At 38.5% G+C, this 15459-nt stretch overlaps 2 protein-coding genes across 10 annotated transcripts in view; both read right to left on the bottom strand.

Moving 5' to 3' along the window:
* Positions 1-1062: 1062 nt before the first annotated feature.
* On the bottom strand, positions 1063-9703 carry tmem9b (TMEM9 domain family, member B). Its single transcript, XM_041788983.1, has 5 exons — positions 9470-9703; positions 6847-6938; positions 6653-6761; positions 6265-6399; positions 1063-2334 (listed from the first exon to the last, which is right to left on the bottom strand). Exons 1-5 carry the CDS (start codon positions 9539-9541, stop codon positions 2179-2181), a joined length of 564 nt encoding a protein of 187 aa, XP_041644917.1. The 5' UTR covers positions 9542-9703; the 3' UTR covers positions 1063-2178.
* A 1349-nt stretch (positions 9704-11052) lies between these two features.
* Positions 11053-15459, bottom strand: part of scube2 (signal peptide, CUB domain, EGF-like 2) — a 31463-nt gene continuing 27056 nt past the window's right edge. For all 9 annotated transcript variants that reach the window (XM_041795140.1, XM_041795150.1, XM_041795178.1 and 6 more), the window contains 5 exons: positions 13902-14063; positions 13629-13826; positions 13269-13421; positions 13089-13168; positions 11053-12224 (listed from right to left, as the gene is read on the bottom strand). In XM_041795140.1, the coding sequence (XP_041651074.1) occupies positions 12078-12224; positions 13089-13168; positions 13269-13421; positions 13629-13826; positions 13902-14063 (740 nt within the window). In that variant the 3' untranslated portion in view covers positions 11053-12077. The remainder of the gene's footprint in view (positions 12225-13088; positions 13169-13268; positions 13422-13628; positions 13827-13901; positions 14064-15459) is intronic.

Genomic DNA, 15459 nt, shown 5'->3' with positions numbered 1-15459 from the left:
CTTCTGTGTTGCTTTTGCTGTATGCCTTAGATCATTGTCTTGCTGGAAAATAAATCTTCTCCCAACCCTTAGTTCTCTTGATGACTGAATAAGATTGTCCACCAGGAATTTCCTATACTTTGCCTCATTTATTTTATGCACTTGTTTAACCCCTCAAGCCTTCAGGGCCGGCTGCCAAGAAGCACCCTCACAGCATGACGCTGCCACCAATGTGCTTCACAGTGGGGATGGTGTGTTTTTGGTGGTGTGCAGTGTTTGGTGTCTGCCAAACATAACATCTTGTCTGATGGCCAAAAAGCACCATTTTGGTCTCACCAGACCAAAGACCTTTCTTCCACTTCATCATGGAGTCTCCCACATGCTTTTTGGGGAACTCCAGTCAAGAGTTAATTTGTTTTCTTCAACAGTGGCTTTCTCTTTGCAACTCTCCCATAAAGCTTTGACTGGTGAAGAACCCAGGCAATAATCATAATATTAAAACAACTGATAAATGAAGACAAAAGCAACACATGAAAAACTACTCTGACTCACAAAACTTAAAAAAGTTTTGTTTGGGCCAAAATAAAATCCAGTTAGAAATGAGTCTTATCAGACCAAAATATCCATACCAACATGATGAAAGCATTTTTCACGAAAAGCAATGTGACAGCCCAGCCTGGTCTCCCCTATTATTAGCTTGTGTGAGTAGATTTTAACTGGTTAAGTGGAACAAACTGAATTTAGTATGCATCTTTATGACATGCAAAAGTAAACGAGCATCAGCAACAAGGTTATTCTTTTCAAGTCTAAAACAGTTGCTATGGGGTACATAGCAGTGAGGACGAGAACACTCTCGAGGAACATCCTTGTGTTTTCATATACTACAATACTACTGAGGAGGGGGAGTGTGTGTGGCTTTAATTTAGGTGTAGAATGTTATCAGACTATGCATATTTACAACCATCCTTCATTTCAAAGGGAACTAAAGCGTTACAAACAAAAGTTGCTTCCATGTTGCTTCTACTGCCTACTGCTAACATCAAGCATGCTGAAATCAAACACGTAACACATACAAGAATGACAAATATTACATAAATTTATTTCAAAGTTAAAGGTTTCACATGTACAATAGTTAAGAACACTTCCATGGGTCTGCTGACAGTGATTCTTCTTCATCCACACAGTCCCATTATACACAAAATAAACTCAGAGTAACACTACGCTGTCCTCTAATGATGCCCGTATGACAACAAGGACGTTCATTATGAAGTGATGTTAGAAAATCACAGACTATTGATTAGATTTGTTTCAGCAGTTGAAGGTAGTACAGATTTCAGAAAAGGTCAGATGAGGATCAATAGCACAGCTACGTTCACAATGACATCACCAAGAAATTGCATCGATTTAAGAGATGATGGTCAATGGAGATATGGTCAGATATCAAATTTAATGTTTCACAGGATGATTTTTATTCACACCAGACAGTAAATGTTATGGTAGGAATGGAGGACTGAAAAGATAATTATAAAAGGTTTTATTTTGTTATAAAACATGCATTTCCAAAGACGGCTGAGAGATTTACATTTTACACTTTGTCTTTTCTCCTCTAGTGACAGCAATAGTTTATTTTTTGAGTTTTGAAGTGATTAAAGATTCACTAGCTGCAGGTCCAGCTATCCAGGAAACACCTGGATGTTTTGCTTTTAAAGCCAGTTTGGCTTTTATGTTGAAAGACTGGTCAGCTTTGGACTGATGGCTCCATTTGTGGCCAGAAAAAGTCAAATGATGTCATAAAATATTCACTCATTTATTTTTATCTCACATTTATACTGCAGTCTCCAACATCTAATTGTTATAAATTTCCCAGTGACTTGGCACTTCTGCGAGCTATAAATCAGACAGAGAGTAAATTCAGCTTGAGGGAATGCTATTTAAGACTGGTCAGTCAATATTGTGCAAAAATGACTCATTATGTCTTGTGCTGCCTGCAGACTAAATAAGAGTTCCCAGCTTTGAATTTACACCTGCAGAGGACCACACATCTTCAAACTGATCACCCTGGAAGCCTCACACAATGAGATTCAGACCACTGATGAGAAAACGAAGTGATGTATAAATTTAGGGCTTCATCACAGTGTTTTTTTGTTTGTTTTTTTACTCAACCATCAGTAACTGTTGGATCACAGGGCAGAGAGAAGCTTAACTGAGAACAACATGGCGGTCAAACACAGACTTCCTCTGTTCCTGGACCTGCCTCCTCCAGCGCTGCTGAGCGTGCTCCACTTTGTTCAGCATGTTGGGTCGAGAGTGAGAGCGGGACAGAACGTTGTGAGCATTAGCAAAAGGCTGCTGGTCCTGAAAACAAAGTATGGAAAAAAAAGGAAAATAAAAAGGCAATATTATTTAATGACCACTTAGGTTAAACTAACATATTTTAATAGTTGAATGTCACTCATAATACTAAATTGAAATGTCCCAATGAATAAATATGTCTTATCTTTGACTGTGAGTCCCTACAGCTTTGTAATTTTTCTCCTGCAGTCTGAAACAACAAATCAGCTGGCATGCAGTGGCTCTCTTAACTTTAATCCTCTACCTCATACATAACCTGTTTACAGCTTCCTCTTTTCTCCCCCTCTTCTTGTAGCGCTGAGAGCTGAAGGGCTGAGCAGGACACAACAGGTGCTATTTTTCAACCTTATAGGATATTTTAAAAAAGCTTAAGTGTTTTTGTCCTCCAAGTATAAAATAACTAGCCGAGTTAAATAAACAGATAGCAGTGACAACAATTGGCATGTGTTTGGGACCTCATTTGGTGGATGGGTCTTAACAGAGTGATACAAGGTAGCAGACAACGAGGAGGAAGGTTTTCTCCAGTTAAATTTTCATGATGCTTACTACAAAAGCATTTTGAAAGTGTATTGGGAGTCTAACAGGATCTAAAAGAAGAAAAGTCCACCATCACAGGACACAGGTCAGAAAGAATATATCCATCAGTTATTGGCCTCGGGTAAATAATGGAAAACAATGTCCATATCATGTTTGATCATGAACCAGTCACCATTTTAGTACGTTTAAGTTAAGGCTATCAAACTATGGAATTAGAAAGTCACATGGCCTTCAGTCATCCAAATTTAACCTTCACATAAAACTTACAAAGCCAGCCTTGTATGCTAAATCTCATAGATTAAATGTGCTCTCCTTTAGCTAACTTCAGCTCTCAACATGACCCATCTTGTTTAAGGCTTTTCTCATTTAAATACTTTTCATCTACAGGTTATTAAGAGTTTCAGTTGGACACCTTCAAAGCCCAGTGTGTCATCTTCTACCAATGAGGCAGCAGTACCTCTGGTTTAATCCCACCATCTATAATGTGGCCACTATGTAGATTTGTCAGCTATTGCTAAATGTAGTCAGTTTGATAAATGTAGATTTATGTTTCTGTTGTCATTTTCCTGACATAAAGCTTTTATATCACCAAACAAACAGCAACCTTATACCCTCTATTAAATCACAAGTGAAGACATATTCACAATAGCATGAACATTTCTCAATTTTATGTGGTTTTTGATGTTTATCATGGTGCTGATGAAGTCTTTCTCCTCCTTTCCCTTCTCAGAAAAGTGTGATGGTTTTCACTTATCATTTGTGAAATCTTCAGTGGGCTGCTGCTGCTCAGGAATATTTCAACACCAAAAATTTTTCGAAGAGAAAAACCTCTCATGTAACAATTCCTCTTGCATGGACTCTGCCAGTGAAAACACACAAGAGCTCAGAGTACTGGCTGAAGTTCCCTTCAGGCAAAGGCAGTCACTGTTTCCTTTCCTTAATATCAAAACCCTCCTCACACTACAGAAGACTGCATCAATTCACTGTTTTTATATAAACATTGAGTATCTTTACTGTTTGCTGATACAGGTCTTCATCAGCAACTGGTTAACAAAGTTAAAAAGCCTGAAAAAGAAATCCTGTGTTTGATAGTCTGTACCTGAGAGATGACTCAGAATTTGCTTCAAGATTTTCAGAAAGTTAGATGAAGTTAGAAGAGATTGATGTCAAGTGTTAGTTTGATTAAAACTGCACTTTTAAAATGAATATACTATGCATGTTAGTCTGACTGAAATTGTACCATATCAAATTTCTCAAAGTTCGACAAAAACACCTTGATAGCTGTTGAAGATCAATTTTCTTTTGCATGTATGCACCTCCAGTGGACCAGACTGGACAAGGTGTTCTGAGCATGCTCCACAGTGTCTGTGCTGTGCTTTGGCCCAGAAGTTGAACAGTATAAACACTGGGAAAAGCAGGGAATGATGCTGTCGACCTTTGGTTATCACCATAAGTTTAAGGTGTGGTGTTCATCTCATATAAGCTAAAAGTAAAGTGCAGTGTGTATACGAAATGAACAGGGCTGCAAAGTTTGCCCACGTTTTTACTGGCTGACATACAACAGGTTATTTGCTTGCTAACTTGTTACCAAGGTCAACAGGAAAATGGTCTATAGTAGCAAGCTTGAGAGAGGACATACTGCCATCTACCATAGCAGAGGTGGGCTGAGCTATAGCTGTAAGTAAAAATACTGATTGATGGTGTATATTAACCCTGCAAAGCAGATGGATTTGTCAGACCCCATGTCTGTCATCAGGCAAATCCATCTTGAAAAGCTCCAATTTACGTTTGTGCCAAACTGAATGTGTTTGGACCAATCAGTGTCATTTAAGGAGAACAACGCAGTAGCTGTGGGCGTGGTTTAGGTATTCTACCCATTTGCAATGGCTGCCTCTCGTGAGATAAATAGCCCAGCTGTAGCTCCAACATAGCAGCAGTTTTATCAGAACTGGACCCAGTTTCTGCATAAAATAAAGAGTATAAACAACACTAAAAGCTTATCATGATGGAAAAGATGTCTCTAGTCTTCTGCCGACCTGCTTCAGCATGTGTTTGTGAGGGTTATGGGGTGGTGGTTAGTTGTCTTTGAGTGGCTGTATACGATGGCTGCTAGTGGAGTGATTTGCTCGGACAGGAACTGCGTGTGTGACAGACAGAACATTGTTCCAATCCCCTTCCAAGAAATTTTTTAAAGTCCTGTCCTTCCCAAACGCTTTCTATGTGAGCATTCCCAGATGAATGTGAAATAAATCCATGCAGTAGATATATGAAACAGTCTCTCTGGCGTGTCAGATTAGATGTAAAGACAAGAGAGTTGGAAAGTGAAGAGCTGTTCCTGCCTAATCAGATTTCATTAACAGATTTCTGTTCAACTGGTAATAACCATAGACTGTCGCACTTAAATGTACTTAGTTCCATTTTAAATGGGTCTTTTGCATAGAATGACACATAATTAGAGCTATTTAACCTGTTTTGCTGTATTACTGCCATTGTCAATTAAACATATCCTCTGTCAAACTCAAATTCACCTCACTTCTTATAATTACAAAACTCCATAAAGAAACATTCTCATAAAGACACTTAAAAATCCCCCTAGTCCTAGGAGCTAGGGAGTGAGACAGCATGTTGTGAGCTTGAATGTTCAGACTGCTTTTCTAATGCACTACCTTTAGCATTTCCGGTATGCAGCTGTTTGCCATTGTGGTTCATAAAGGCATTGATTCATAGTGAAACAGCACTTTCAGAAAGTACACAAACACTGGTTGTGTTTTAAGTGAAACTCCTAACAACCATGCATTATAAACCTTCTGACAAATATGACATTTCTGTTTATTTCAAATCTGGTTATTCTATTTAATATGAACATTTGAGGCACACTAGTATGTAAACAAAAACCTATAATCCTTTAAATCTTACCTACAAATTATATTTCTTATGTGATATTTTGTTAAACATAAAATTAGGAAGCATCCAAAGTAGCTCAGTTTCAAAGTAGAAGGGTGAGGCAGCACCACAACTACTACAATAAAAATGAACATTATTTTCACCCCTTTTTATTCTTGTATATGATTACATGTGCAACAGTGTGATGATAAATATCATCTGCATACACTTTCAAATATAAGACTGATCTGCTTAGTCTTCATCTAAATATGTTTCTGTCTTGTGTTTCCCTATTTATATTCATACCTTCACTATATATGGCATTATTATTCTTAACTTTGTACCCATGTTTTGACCAGGAGGAAGCTTTCGTCTGGAGTGGCTAAGAAAACATATGGATGTAAATTCTGACAATAAGACCTTCATTATGAAACATAAATACATATTTGATCACAAAAAAATACATATTTTTTGTATAAGCTGCAATGCTGTAGTGATAACAGGAGCACATACCCCAACATCATCGTCACTCTGGATAAGCTGTGAGTGTCCAAACAAACGCCTCTTCAACATGGGCTCCAGAAGAGTCAGGTACACCATGTAGAGCAGCAGCAGGCCCAAAATAGAGAGGTACATTATGATGGTAACCTAGAAAATATGTAGAAGGGTCACTGACTGGCTTGGTTTTCTTTCACACTTCTATAGTGAAAAAAACAAGTTGTTAAGCGATTTTAATTCAACCAACTAGACCAACAACCAAAACTGTATGATAGTTATTTCAAACTAAAAAAAAACAATGAACAGGATAAATCAGTGCAGCAACTCTATACTGGTCTGACCAAAAGGAAATAAAATCAAAAATGCCTTCACATGTCATACATTAATTTTGCTACCAACCTACCTTAATAGTCCCTGAGCTCCTCTCTTCATATTTACACTCACAGCGTAAACAGTAGGCCTCTACATCTTTTCCATCAACTGGCATGGGTTCTACTACATGGAGGCAGTTACTGAAAAGACAGAATCCCATAAATTACATGTTGGTAAATGGATGCATGATATAATTCATAATAGTTTTAAGATCATTGAACATACCAGTCTTTGAGGGAAACATTTTGTTTGTAGATTTGTCCCTCGATGTCTCTGTACGGTGGACAGATGCATTTACAACGAATGTCCTCAGAATTCTGTAACAGGCAGATCACACATACAATTAATATACAGTAATTCTACTGTTAAGACATAAATTAAATTTATTTAAAAATAATTTGAACTTACATTGGGACCTTTTTGAGTTTGGAAATTTTCATTGATTAACCGTATTTATTACTCTAACTCTTCATTAAGATACAATCAGAACTTAGACAGGTTATGTACACTTCAAAAAACAGGATTGTCAGAAAATAGCTTTTAAAGTCAATTCAGATTTATTACCAAAGCAAATATAAAAGCAGCAGCAGCTGGCTGAAGTGCTGAAAAATGACAAATAAGAATCACAGATATGATAAGAAAAGAAAGACAACAACAATGTAGACAAAATGAAACACCTGAAAGAAACCGCCTACTCAGGACCTAAGGGCTCAAATGCCAACATGTAAAAGTATGTTTTCTAAGCGAGGCTTACGAGACTGGATGTAGGGGGGCAGACCTGAAGGAGGAGGTAAGGCTGTTCCACAGGTCAGGTGACTTCACAGAGCATGGTCACCTTAAAGCTTGAGGTGTGAGCATGGGGCTACCATGAGGACCATGTCAGCCAATCTAAGGGGACTAGAGGAAGTGTAAATGCAACCTCAAATTCAATCCTGAAGCCTAGTGAAGGGATGCTAGGACAGGAGTGTCATGTTCCCTTGTCCTGGATCCAATCAGCAGTGTGGCTACTGCTTTATGGACCAGCTGCGGGCAGGACAGAGACAACTGGCCATCCCAGAATACAGGAAGTTACAATTTCTTTCTTTTAGTCATTGAATGAAAGGATGGGTTTCACTTTGAAATTTTAAGAAGTGGAAAGAAGCAAGATTTTACTACTGCATTTACCAGGAGACTGAATGCTAAGCCAGTTTCACAAATGAAGCCAAGGTTAGTAGCATGGGACAAGGGCTGGGTATCGTTTAGGTTTTTCCAATACCGGCGCTAAATCAATACTTTCTAAACAGTATCAGTGCCTAGATGGTGCTTGAATCGATACCTTTAACAGAAAAAGGATGGGGGGCTTAAAGGTGTCTCAGCACCATAAAAGATTCAGAGAAATACCTTAAAGAGATGAAAACAGATCATATAAGTTAAGAAAATGGGTGTAACCTTTTTGTGTAAGATGCTCAAACAAAACTATGTACTGGTATTGCATCAGAGACAAACATGTAGCTAAATGTGTCAGTCAATGTGAATGTGTCCTCAATAGGGACACATGAGCAGAGCAAAGTCATTTCTCCAGACAGCAAAATAATTGAAAGAAGTCCATGCTTTGCTGTAAATCGTCTTCATTTGGAGTGGCACGTCAGGCTGGTGGGGTACCGAAACAAAGCACCAAAAATGTAATTCAGTACGGTGGGTATCTGATGTGTTGGTACTGGTACCACGTTGGTACTGGATTTTGATACTCATTCCTACATGGGACCTGATGTAGAAGGTGACAGTTCTACGGGCATAATGTAAGTGTGATCCCCCTGTGTACCTGACACATCCTAATCCATTTTGGGAAGACTCTCTTTTGGTTTACCAGGCATTTTTCAGCACTTGCTAGATTTATATTTTATATTTCTAATGTCCTTTTTTTCTGTCTCTGTCCAGGAAATCCTGGCCTACGTCTCTAACGTTCAGTCCTGGACTCTGTAGAGGTCAGCTTAGGACTAGCTATGTTTTATCAGTTCTTTTCCTCTCCATGAGGCTTTCCTGTATTAGCAGTGCTCCTGGGATTGTTGTCAAGCTTAAAATAAAAACCATTCCCAATCAGGAACTTTCTAATCAGAATAGCCTGATGAATGACAATGACACTGGTAAAACAACAAATACGGTGGTGGTCTAAGATCTTAGTACTGTGCAGTATAAATCTTCAGTTCTTTCTATGTATCCATGTGAATGATCTTAACTGGGCCTGCATTTTTCCCCATACAAACATAGATAATGCCTCTACAATAATGGCTAAGATTATATGTATTAAGAGCATCGGGTTTTAAAACTCAACACATCTCAAGAGTATTTTTCTGAAGTTGTCTATGTAATTCATATCGCCATAATAGGATGTGTCTCATTTCTCATGTAAAATCATACTGGGACTGTTTGTGTTACTAGCTGATGAGCAGCTAAAGCTAATGCTAGCTAGCTACCGTACATCAGTCAGTACACAGCCAACTGACAGCCTATTGAACATGAGCGAGATTAAGCTAGCGAAGCTTAGCCTTGCGTTAACTACATTCATGGGTGATATAACAATTGGTTTTAATCTAACCTGAAGCCGGGGCACCATTAAGCACACACTTCGTTTATTACAATGTTTAAAGCATCTACTACGTTTCATAACAAACGAAGTTAAGCCCATAAGTAAGGGTACAAAGATAAAGCGCTCTCCATCCTTACACTTAGCCAACGGTTAACTACTTGTTAACTGCCACAAACGGCTGTTGACATGATTTCCAATATCAAAAATGATAAAATTAGGTCATTATAAAGGGGTGACCATTTTCTCTGTTACTCCAGCTAACCTAGTTAGCTTTAGCCTTACCTTCGCTGACACTTGGCTGAGCAGAACAAAACAAGCCAGAGAAATAGCCTCGATAAGAAATACGGACTTCATCTCTGCACAACAGCACTTTTCAGTTCTCGATAAAACAAGTCAGCTCTTTTATTTCTAGGATAAGAACAACCGAAAAAAAGAAATCAGTAATAACTGACGACTTCTGCCATGAAGCTTATTCAGGGATAAACATCATCAGCCTCCAAGCAGCTGACTTGCTGTTTCCGGAGATGGCGGTCCATTTCCGCATACAGGGCCACTGGGAGCGCTCGATTTTATACACGAAACATCCACTGCTGGCGGAGATACCTCATGATTTTCTTCCTTTGTTTTAACAAATTAGACTGACTGAATAGCAAACGAAGTCATTACATGTGAATGAGAGGATAAAAGATGAAGCACGACATACATTTTGATGTGAATATGATAAATAATTTGACAGAGGCTACATTTAGTTGTTTATAAAAAGAAACTGTAAATCTACCCCTAAAAACAATTACTATTAAACGTTTTCACATACATCTATGGTTTTCACTCTCTTGGCCGTTTTAGCCTTTTATTGATTTTTAATCAATCATGAAATGATGTCCAAAAAACTTTAATGTCAAAGTGAAAACAGATTTCCACAATGTAATGTCATTTAAATAAAAATATGTAATGTAAAATAAGTGACTGCATAAATACTTACCCCCTACAAGTCAGTATTTAGTAGATGCACCTTTGGCTGCAATCATAGCACTGAGTTTGTGGGGATAGGTCTCAATCAGGCTGCACGTCTGGCAATTTTACTCTTCTTTGACTAGCTATAATTCTTTGCAAAACTGCTCAAGCCCTGTCAGGTTGCCAATGGATCGGATGTGAATGGCTCTTTTTAAGACCAGCCACAAATTCTCTATTGGATTGATGTCTGGGCTTTGACTCAGGCACTCTAGAACATTCATCTTGTTGTCTTTAAACCAAGTCTGTGTCGCTTCTGCTGTATGCTTTGAGTGAATGTCTGGCTGAGGGACAAATCTTCTCCAAAGTTGTGGTTCTTTTGCGGACTGAGTAAGACTGTTCGTAAGGGTTTCCATATATTTTTCTGCATTCATTTTACCATCTACCTTTACAAGCCTTCGAAGTCTGGCTGCAGAGAAGCATCCCTACTGCATGATGCTACCACCACTGTGTTTCACAGTGGGGATGGTGTGTTGGTGGTGATGTGCAGTGTTTGGTGTCCACCAAACATAGCTCATTGTTTGATGGCCACCCAGTAGGAAAAAAAAGTTCTGAGTAGAAACAGTATGTAGAAATAACGTCTAGAAAAACACATATGTTTACTTAAAGCTACAAACATTTTATGTTTCACGCCATTCAGTTTTTTTGTTACAGCCCAAATCAGATGAAGGTGAGTTAATGCTGACCTCCTTTTTGCTGAGATTTGACTCAGACTTTTTTTTTGGAGCAACCTTTGCATGTGAATGTGAAGGAAGCATCTGAGTTTCTCAAGAGCAGCTTAGAACATCCAGATTTTTTTTAACAAAAGGACAAATTATACAAAAATGGAAAGGGGGTAGCACACAAAATAAGAATCCTATCTTTATTTACAGCATATTGGATGTACAAAACCATAGAAATATACATACATGAGTCATCTAAGACTGGCAAACAGCTCAGTTCTATTTTACAGGACTTTTCTGAAATCATATTATTCAGTTTTCTGACATCATTCAGTCTCCCTTTTTCTCTGCACTGTTTGCAGAATCAGCAGTCGTCTTTGGTTGCTAGTTCAAAATATTGCAATATGCAATTTATTGATACATACTGGTGCCGCTGAAACTTTGTTGGAAAATGGAAAATTTCCTCAGGGCAGTAGCATTCAGTCATACACCCTAAATATCAAATACATAGGCCACCAGCTATAGCAGTAATGCTATACTGTCAAAACTGCATGTAGATTCTACAATACATTACAATTTCCCCTAAACTTTTTACAGCATTTACATAACACTTATCAGAATAATTGCTTTTGTGGTGGCACTACCTCTTTAGTAGTGCTAATGTTACCAATTAGTAAACATTTGTGCTATATGTTTCTGACACTGAGCCATACTTCTGTTGATTAACCTCTACCTTTAAAAGTAGTCTATGTTAGACACAAAATACAGTATCACTCCCATACATCTGTTAGCTACCATATTTGTGTTTCATCAGGATTTTTGTACAGTATTCAGCATTTTTCAAATACACAGATTTGTTTTTTACTTTCTGAGATGAGTTAAAAATCTAAAGGGGATAAAAAGTCATTGCAATTTCTCTGTTTCTAATTCAGACATGTACAAAAAAAATCCAGACTCCTCTGTGCTCTTTGAAATACCCATGCTGTCTGCACCCTGTTCCACATTTTTGAACAATTTTTCCCCCTCTTAAAGCTCCAGTTATAAGTCTACTTTTTTTGACTTGTCCACCCTCTCCTCAGGAAAGGTTTAAGCCCTGTCTAGTATCACTTCATGTGAAAACATAACTACAGAATATTTTTAAAGGAATCAGTGGATTAAACAGACACTTTGGCCAGTATCTGATCATGTTTTTCATGAAATAGCTGGGCAGTGACATCCTAAGGGCGAAGAAATCTCAAGACTTTGGAGCGCAGGAAGCGGATGAAGGACTTTGGAAACATTTCTCTTGATTCTTGGGCTGTGTAGTTGAAGAAGTTCTGTGGGTGAGCCAGCACATCAAACAACGCCTTCATCAGCTTCTTGTCCTGATAGGAGAAGGATTTACATTATAGGAAAGAAAAAAAACATAATTGAAAGGCAGACATGCTATCTTAAAACATGCTTTCATCTCATTATTTGGCTGCGTTTGATGGATTGGTGTAAGGTCACTGTATAATTGTGTCTGAACTTTACCATGACTAGAAGAAATTAAAAAGGAATTACATTGTTTCAGAAACATTTTAAAGTTGTTTTTATTGTTTTTTTGTTTTTTTTTGGTTTGCTTGTTTCTTTGTCAATCCTCTATAAAGCATGTTGAATTTTCATTTGTCTAAATGTGCCATACAAATTCATTCAAATTTAATCAAATATGAGCTGTAGCCTGTATTTCAAAAGATAAACAGATAGATAGATGTACAAACTGGGAAACTGTTAGGGAAAGTCACCAAAAGAGGGCAGTACATGCTAAGCTACACATTACAGTTTTTCACAACTGCTTAAAACAATATTTCCCATTGTCTGAACCAAACAGTCGATTGTCTTCACTAATTTATCGGTCTCCACTTGCAAAAACTCAAACATTTTTTCTTGTTAGACACAATTTTAAAAACTCATTTGCTCCCTTTTCCCAAAACTCTTAATACAATCTCCCTCTCTACCCATCTGTTACACTGTATAGCCTAGCTTCCTGGCAGGTACAAACCAGCAAATCCTTCTGAATGGAGCAATGCCCACTGAAATCACTGGAGGCTAATGCAACTTCTACTGCGAGGTACCTCATACAGCCTGACTGCAGATGTGTTAAAACACAGGTTGAGAAAACCAAAGTGATAAAAATGTTTCATTAATACAAAAAATGAGCAAAGTCTGAAGTAAAAATCTGCAGCAGAATTCCTGTTTTTACAACACACCTTAAGAATTTCCTGGTGATTCTCTGAGGCGTAGAGTCTCCCATCTCTGACGATGTCTTCTATCAATTCCTGGTAATCCTCTGAAACATATCACATCCATAAACAGATCATAAACTAAGCAACCAAACAAAAACTAAACTAACTGGTTTACAGTAAGAAATGTCACATTTTTTCTCTTACCGTCGTATGTCACATATGGGACCTGGAAGCCTTTCCCACTGTTTCCCTCGTTGGATCTGAACTGTATCCAGAGTCTCTTGGAGCGGGAGGTGAAAGCGATGGGACGTTCATACGTCTGACAGGTCTCATAGGTTGTCACAGAGTTAGAGAGAGCTGCAAAAAGAGAATGAATGTATGATTAACAAGAACTTTTATCCCTGTAAGCCTAATTTATTAATGCTGGTTCTTAATGAAAAACCTGCAAAATGCATTCTTATACCATTAGGTACAATTTAATGTTTCAAATTAACAACTCTTAAACAAAAATTGATAGAGATATGCTAGTGCAAACATTAGAACAAATGAAGTGTTTAAACTTACAGCTTTTCCTCATCACTAAATAGTCTCCACACTCATCCTCAATGGGCAGGTAGATCTCCGGGACCACAATAAGGATTCTGCGCTTGGGTGGAGGGTTAATGGTCCATGTGCACTCGACATTAGCTGGGTAGTTGCCTGGATAGTTGGGGGACTCAATGTACCCTGTAAAATCTCCCAGCTCTCCTCCACAATGTCGATCTGTAACATAAGGTGTTATAAAGGCTGTTTCGTTCTTAGTGAATAAATGTGACTAATTTTGAGCTGCATACATACTTTTGCACTGCATGATGTTAGTGGAACCATCAAAGTCGGTAGTGGTATTTCCAGGGCATGCGACGCAGTAGTTCTGTCCAAACTCTCCTTGATACGTGCCCATGGGACAGCGGATGCAGCGGTGTGTGCTGGTGTTGTAGTAGTGCCCTGGAGAACACTGAACTATAAGGGTCAAACAAAAAGATTACAGATTAGAATTTGATTTAAAATAGTTCTGTCAATAGGGTTGATTAGATCTCTAAATTATCAAGAGGTGGCATAAATGAAGGAATAACACTAAAATGTATGAGAAAAGGCAGCAGATTTTTTGTATCTTAGGAAATTCTCTTAGGCCGGCCACACACTAGACGATTTTTTACTCTGAAACGATTTTAAAACCGTGGGAGACCACAGACTTCAGGACAATTTCCAAAGATTTTTCATCTTTAATCCTCTGAATGCACACACTGGACGACTCAGCCAGACTGTCAAATCACTGGAGACCACACACCTGTTGACCTGCCTACGACCTCGCATGATCACGTGACTTCAGAAAAAAAAACCACGGATGTCTGTCAATACCGGCTTGCTGTCTCTCCACAACAGGCTGCCCTGGCATGCGTTACAGGTGCAGCAACAATCATAAAACAAGGGAAAGACTCAGGATGAAATCCTGGCTGGAATTAAGGTACCGTTGTGTTTATGGTTGTGAGTGGTGAAAGTACGTATGATTTGTGTGGTGACGCTACCCGGTGTGCTCCCTCTCACTGGTTGTTGTTGGTACTCCATCAGCGGCACTACGACCTAGAATCGAAAACATCAAACATGTTTGATATTCAGGATTCTGGATTTGGGAGGCTATGACATGATTTGGAGCAGTAAATTAATCGTGTTGACACCACACATGCAGACTACTCAGACAAATAACCATTTGTGACAAGGCTCCAGTCGGTATACGCCCCCATGATCGTCAAGGGAGGCATATCTTGCCCCAAATCAGGCTTAAAATCCGGTAGTGTGTGGCCGGCCTTAGCTGACATGACTGGTGTATCTTTTATTAAACCTCTGATAAGTCCTTTAAGTGCTGGGTAGTCAATCAAGTTCCAATTTCAATTTCTTTTAGCTTCCCATGGTCATGAAAACAAGATAGTTGAGCTTAAAAAAAGACTGCACTACAAGCCATGTTGGATTCATTTTGCCAAGTGCAGCCTCCAACCAAAACAGCTCTTACTTTGATTTAAGTGAGGAGCAGAGAGAGCCATGGTACATGCTTATGTTTGTTTAAAAACTAAAAGAGGTGATACACAGGCTGCATTATTCAAAATTTAAATTACACAAAATTTTTCCTTCATTTTCTCCTTTATGTGATCGTTGTAAGTCTGCTGAGGGCTCTCTGTCCCACCTTTGTTGGACATTGCCAAGACTGTATAATGTTTGGTGTGAGATATTTAACTGGTTCTCTGGAATGTATGGTTATATGTTTAAACCTGACCCAGAGATAGCGTTATTCAGGTACTCTCCCTCCTTACAAAATCAAAGTCTCTCTGTGCAGAGCACTGTCATGTATGGAATGGTCATT

The sequence above is a fragment of the Cheilinus undulatus genome, linkage group 1 (assembly GCF_018320785.1).
Source record: "Cheilinus undulatus linkage group 1, ASM1832078v1, whole genome shotgun sequence".
Classification (NCBI taxonomy): Eukaryota; Metazoa; Chordata; class Actinopteri; order Labriformes; family Labridae; genus Cheilinus; species Cheilinus undulatus.
This window is presented reverse-complemented; position numbering and strand designations above follow the sequence as displayed.

Bases quoted from the DNA above. Each gene is read 5' to 3' on its own strand.
- tmem9b (XM_041788983.1), bottom strand. From the start codon at position 9,541: ATGAAGTCCGTATTTCTTATCGAGGCTATTTCTCTGGCTTGTTTTGTT. The intron at 6,762-6,846 runs GTATGTTCAATG...CTGTCTTTTCAG, and splicing joins AATGTTTCCCTCAAAGACTG to TAACTGCCTCCATGTAGTAG. The intron at 6,400-6,652 runs GTAGGTTGGTAG...CATATTTTCTAG, and splicing joins GGAGCTCAGGGACTATTAAG to GTTACCATCATAATGTACCT.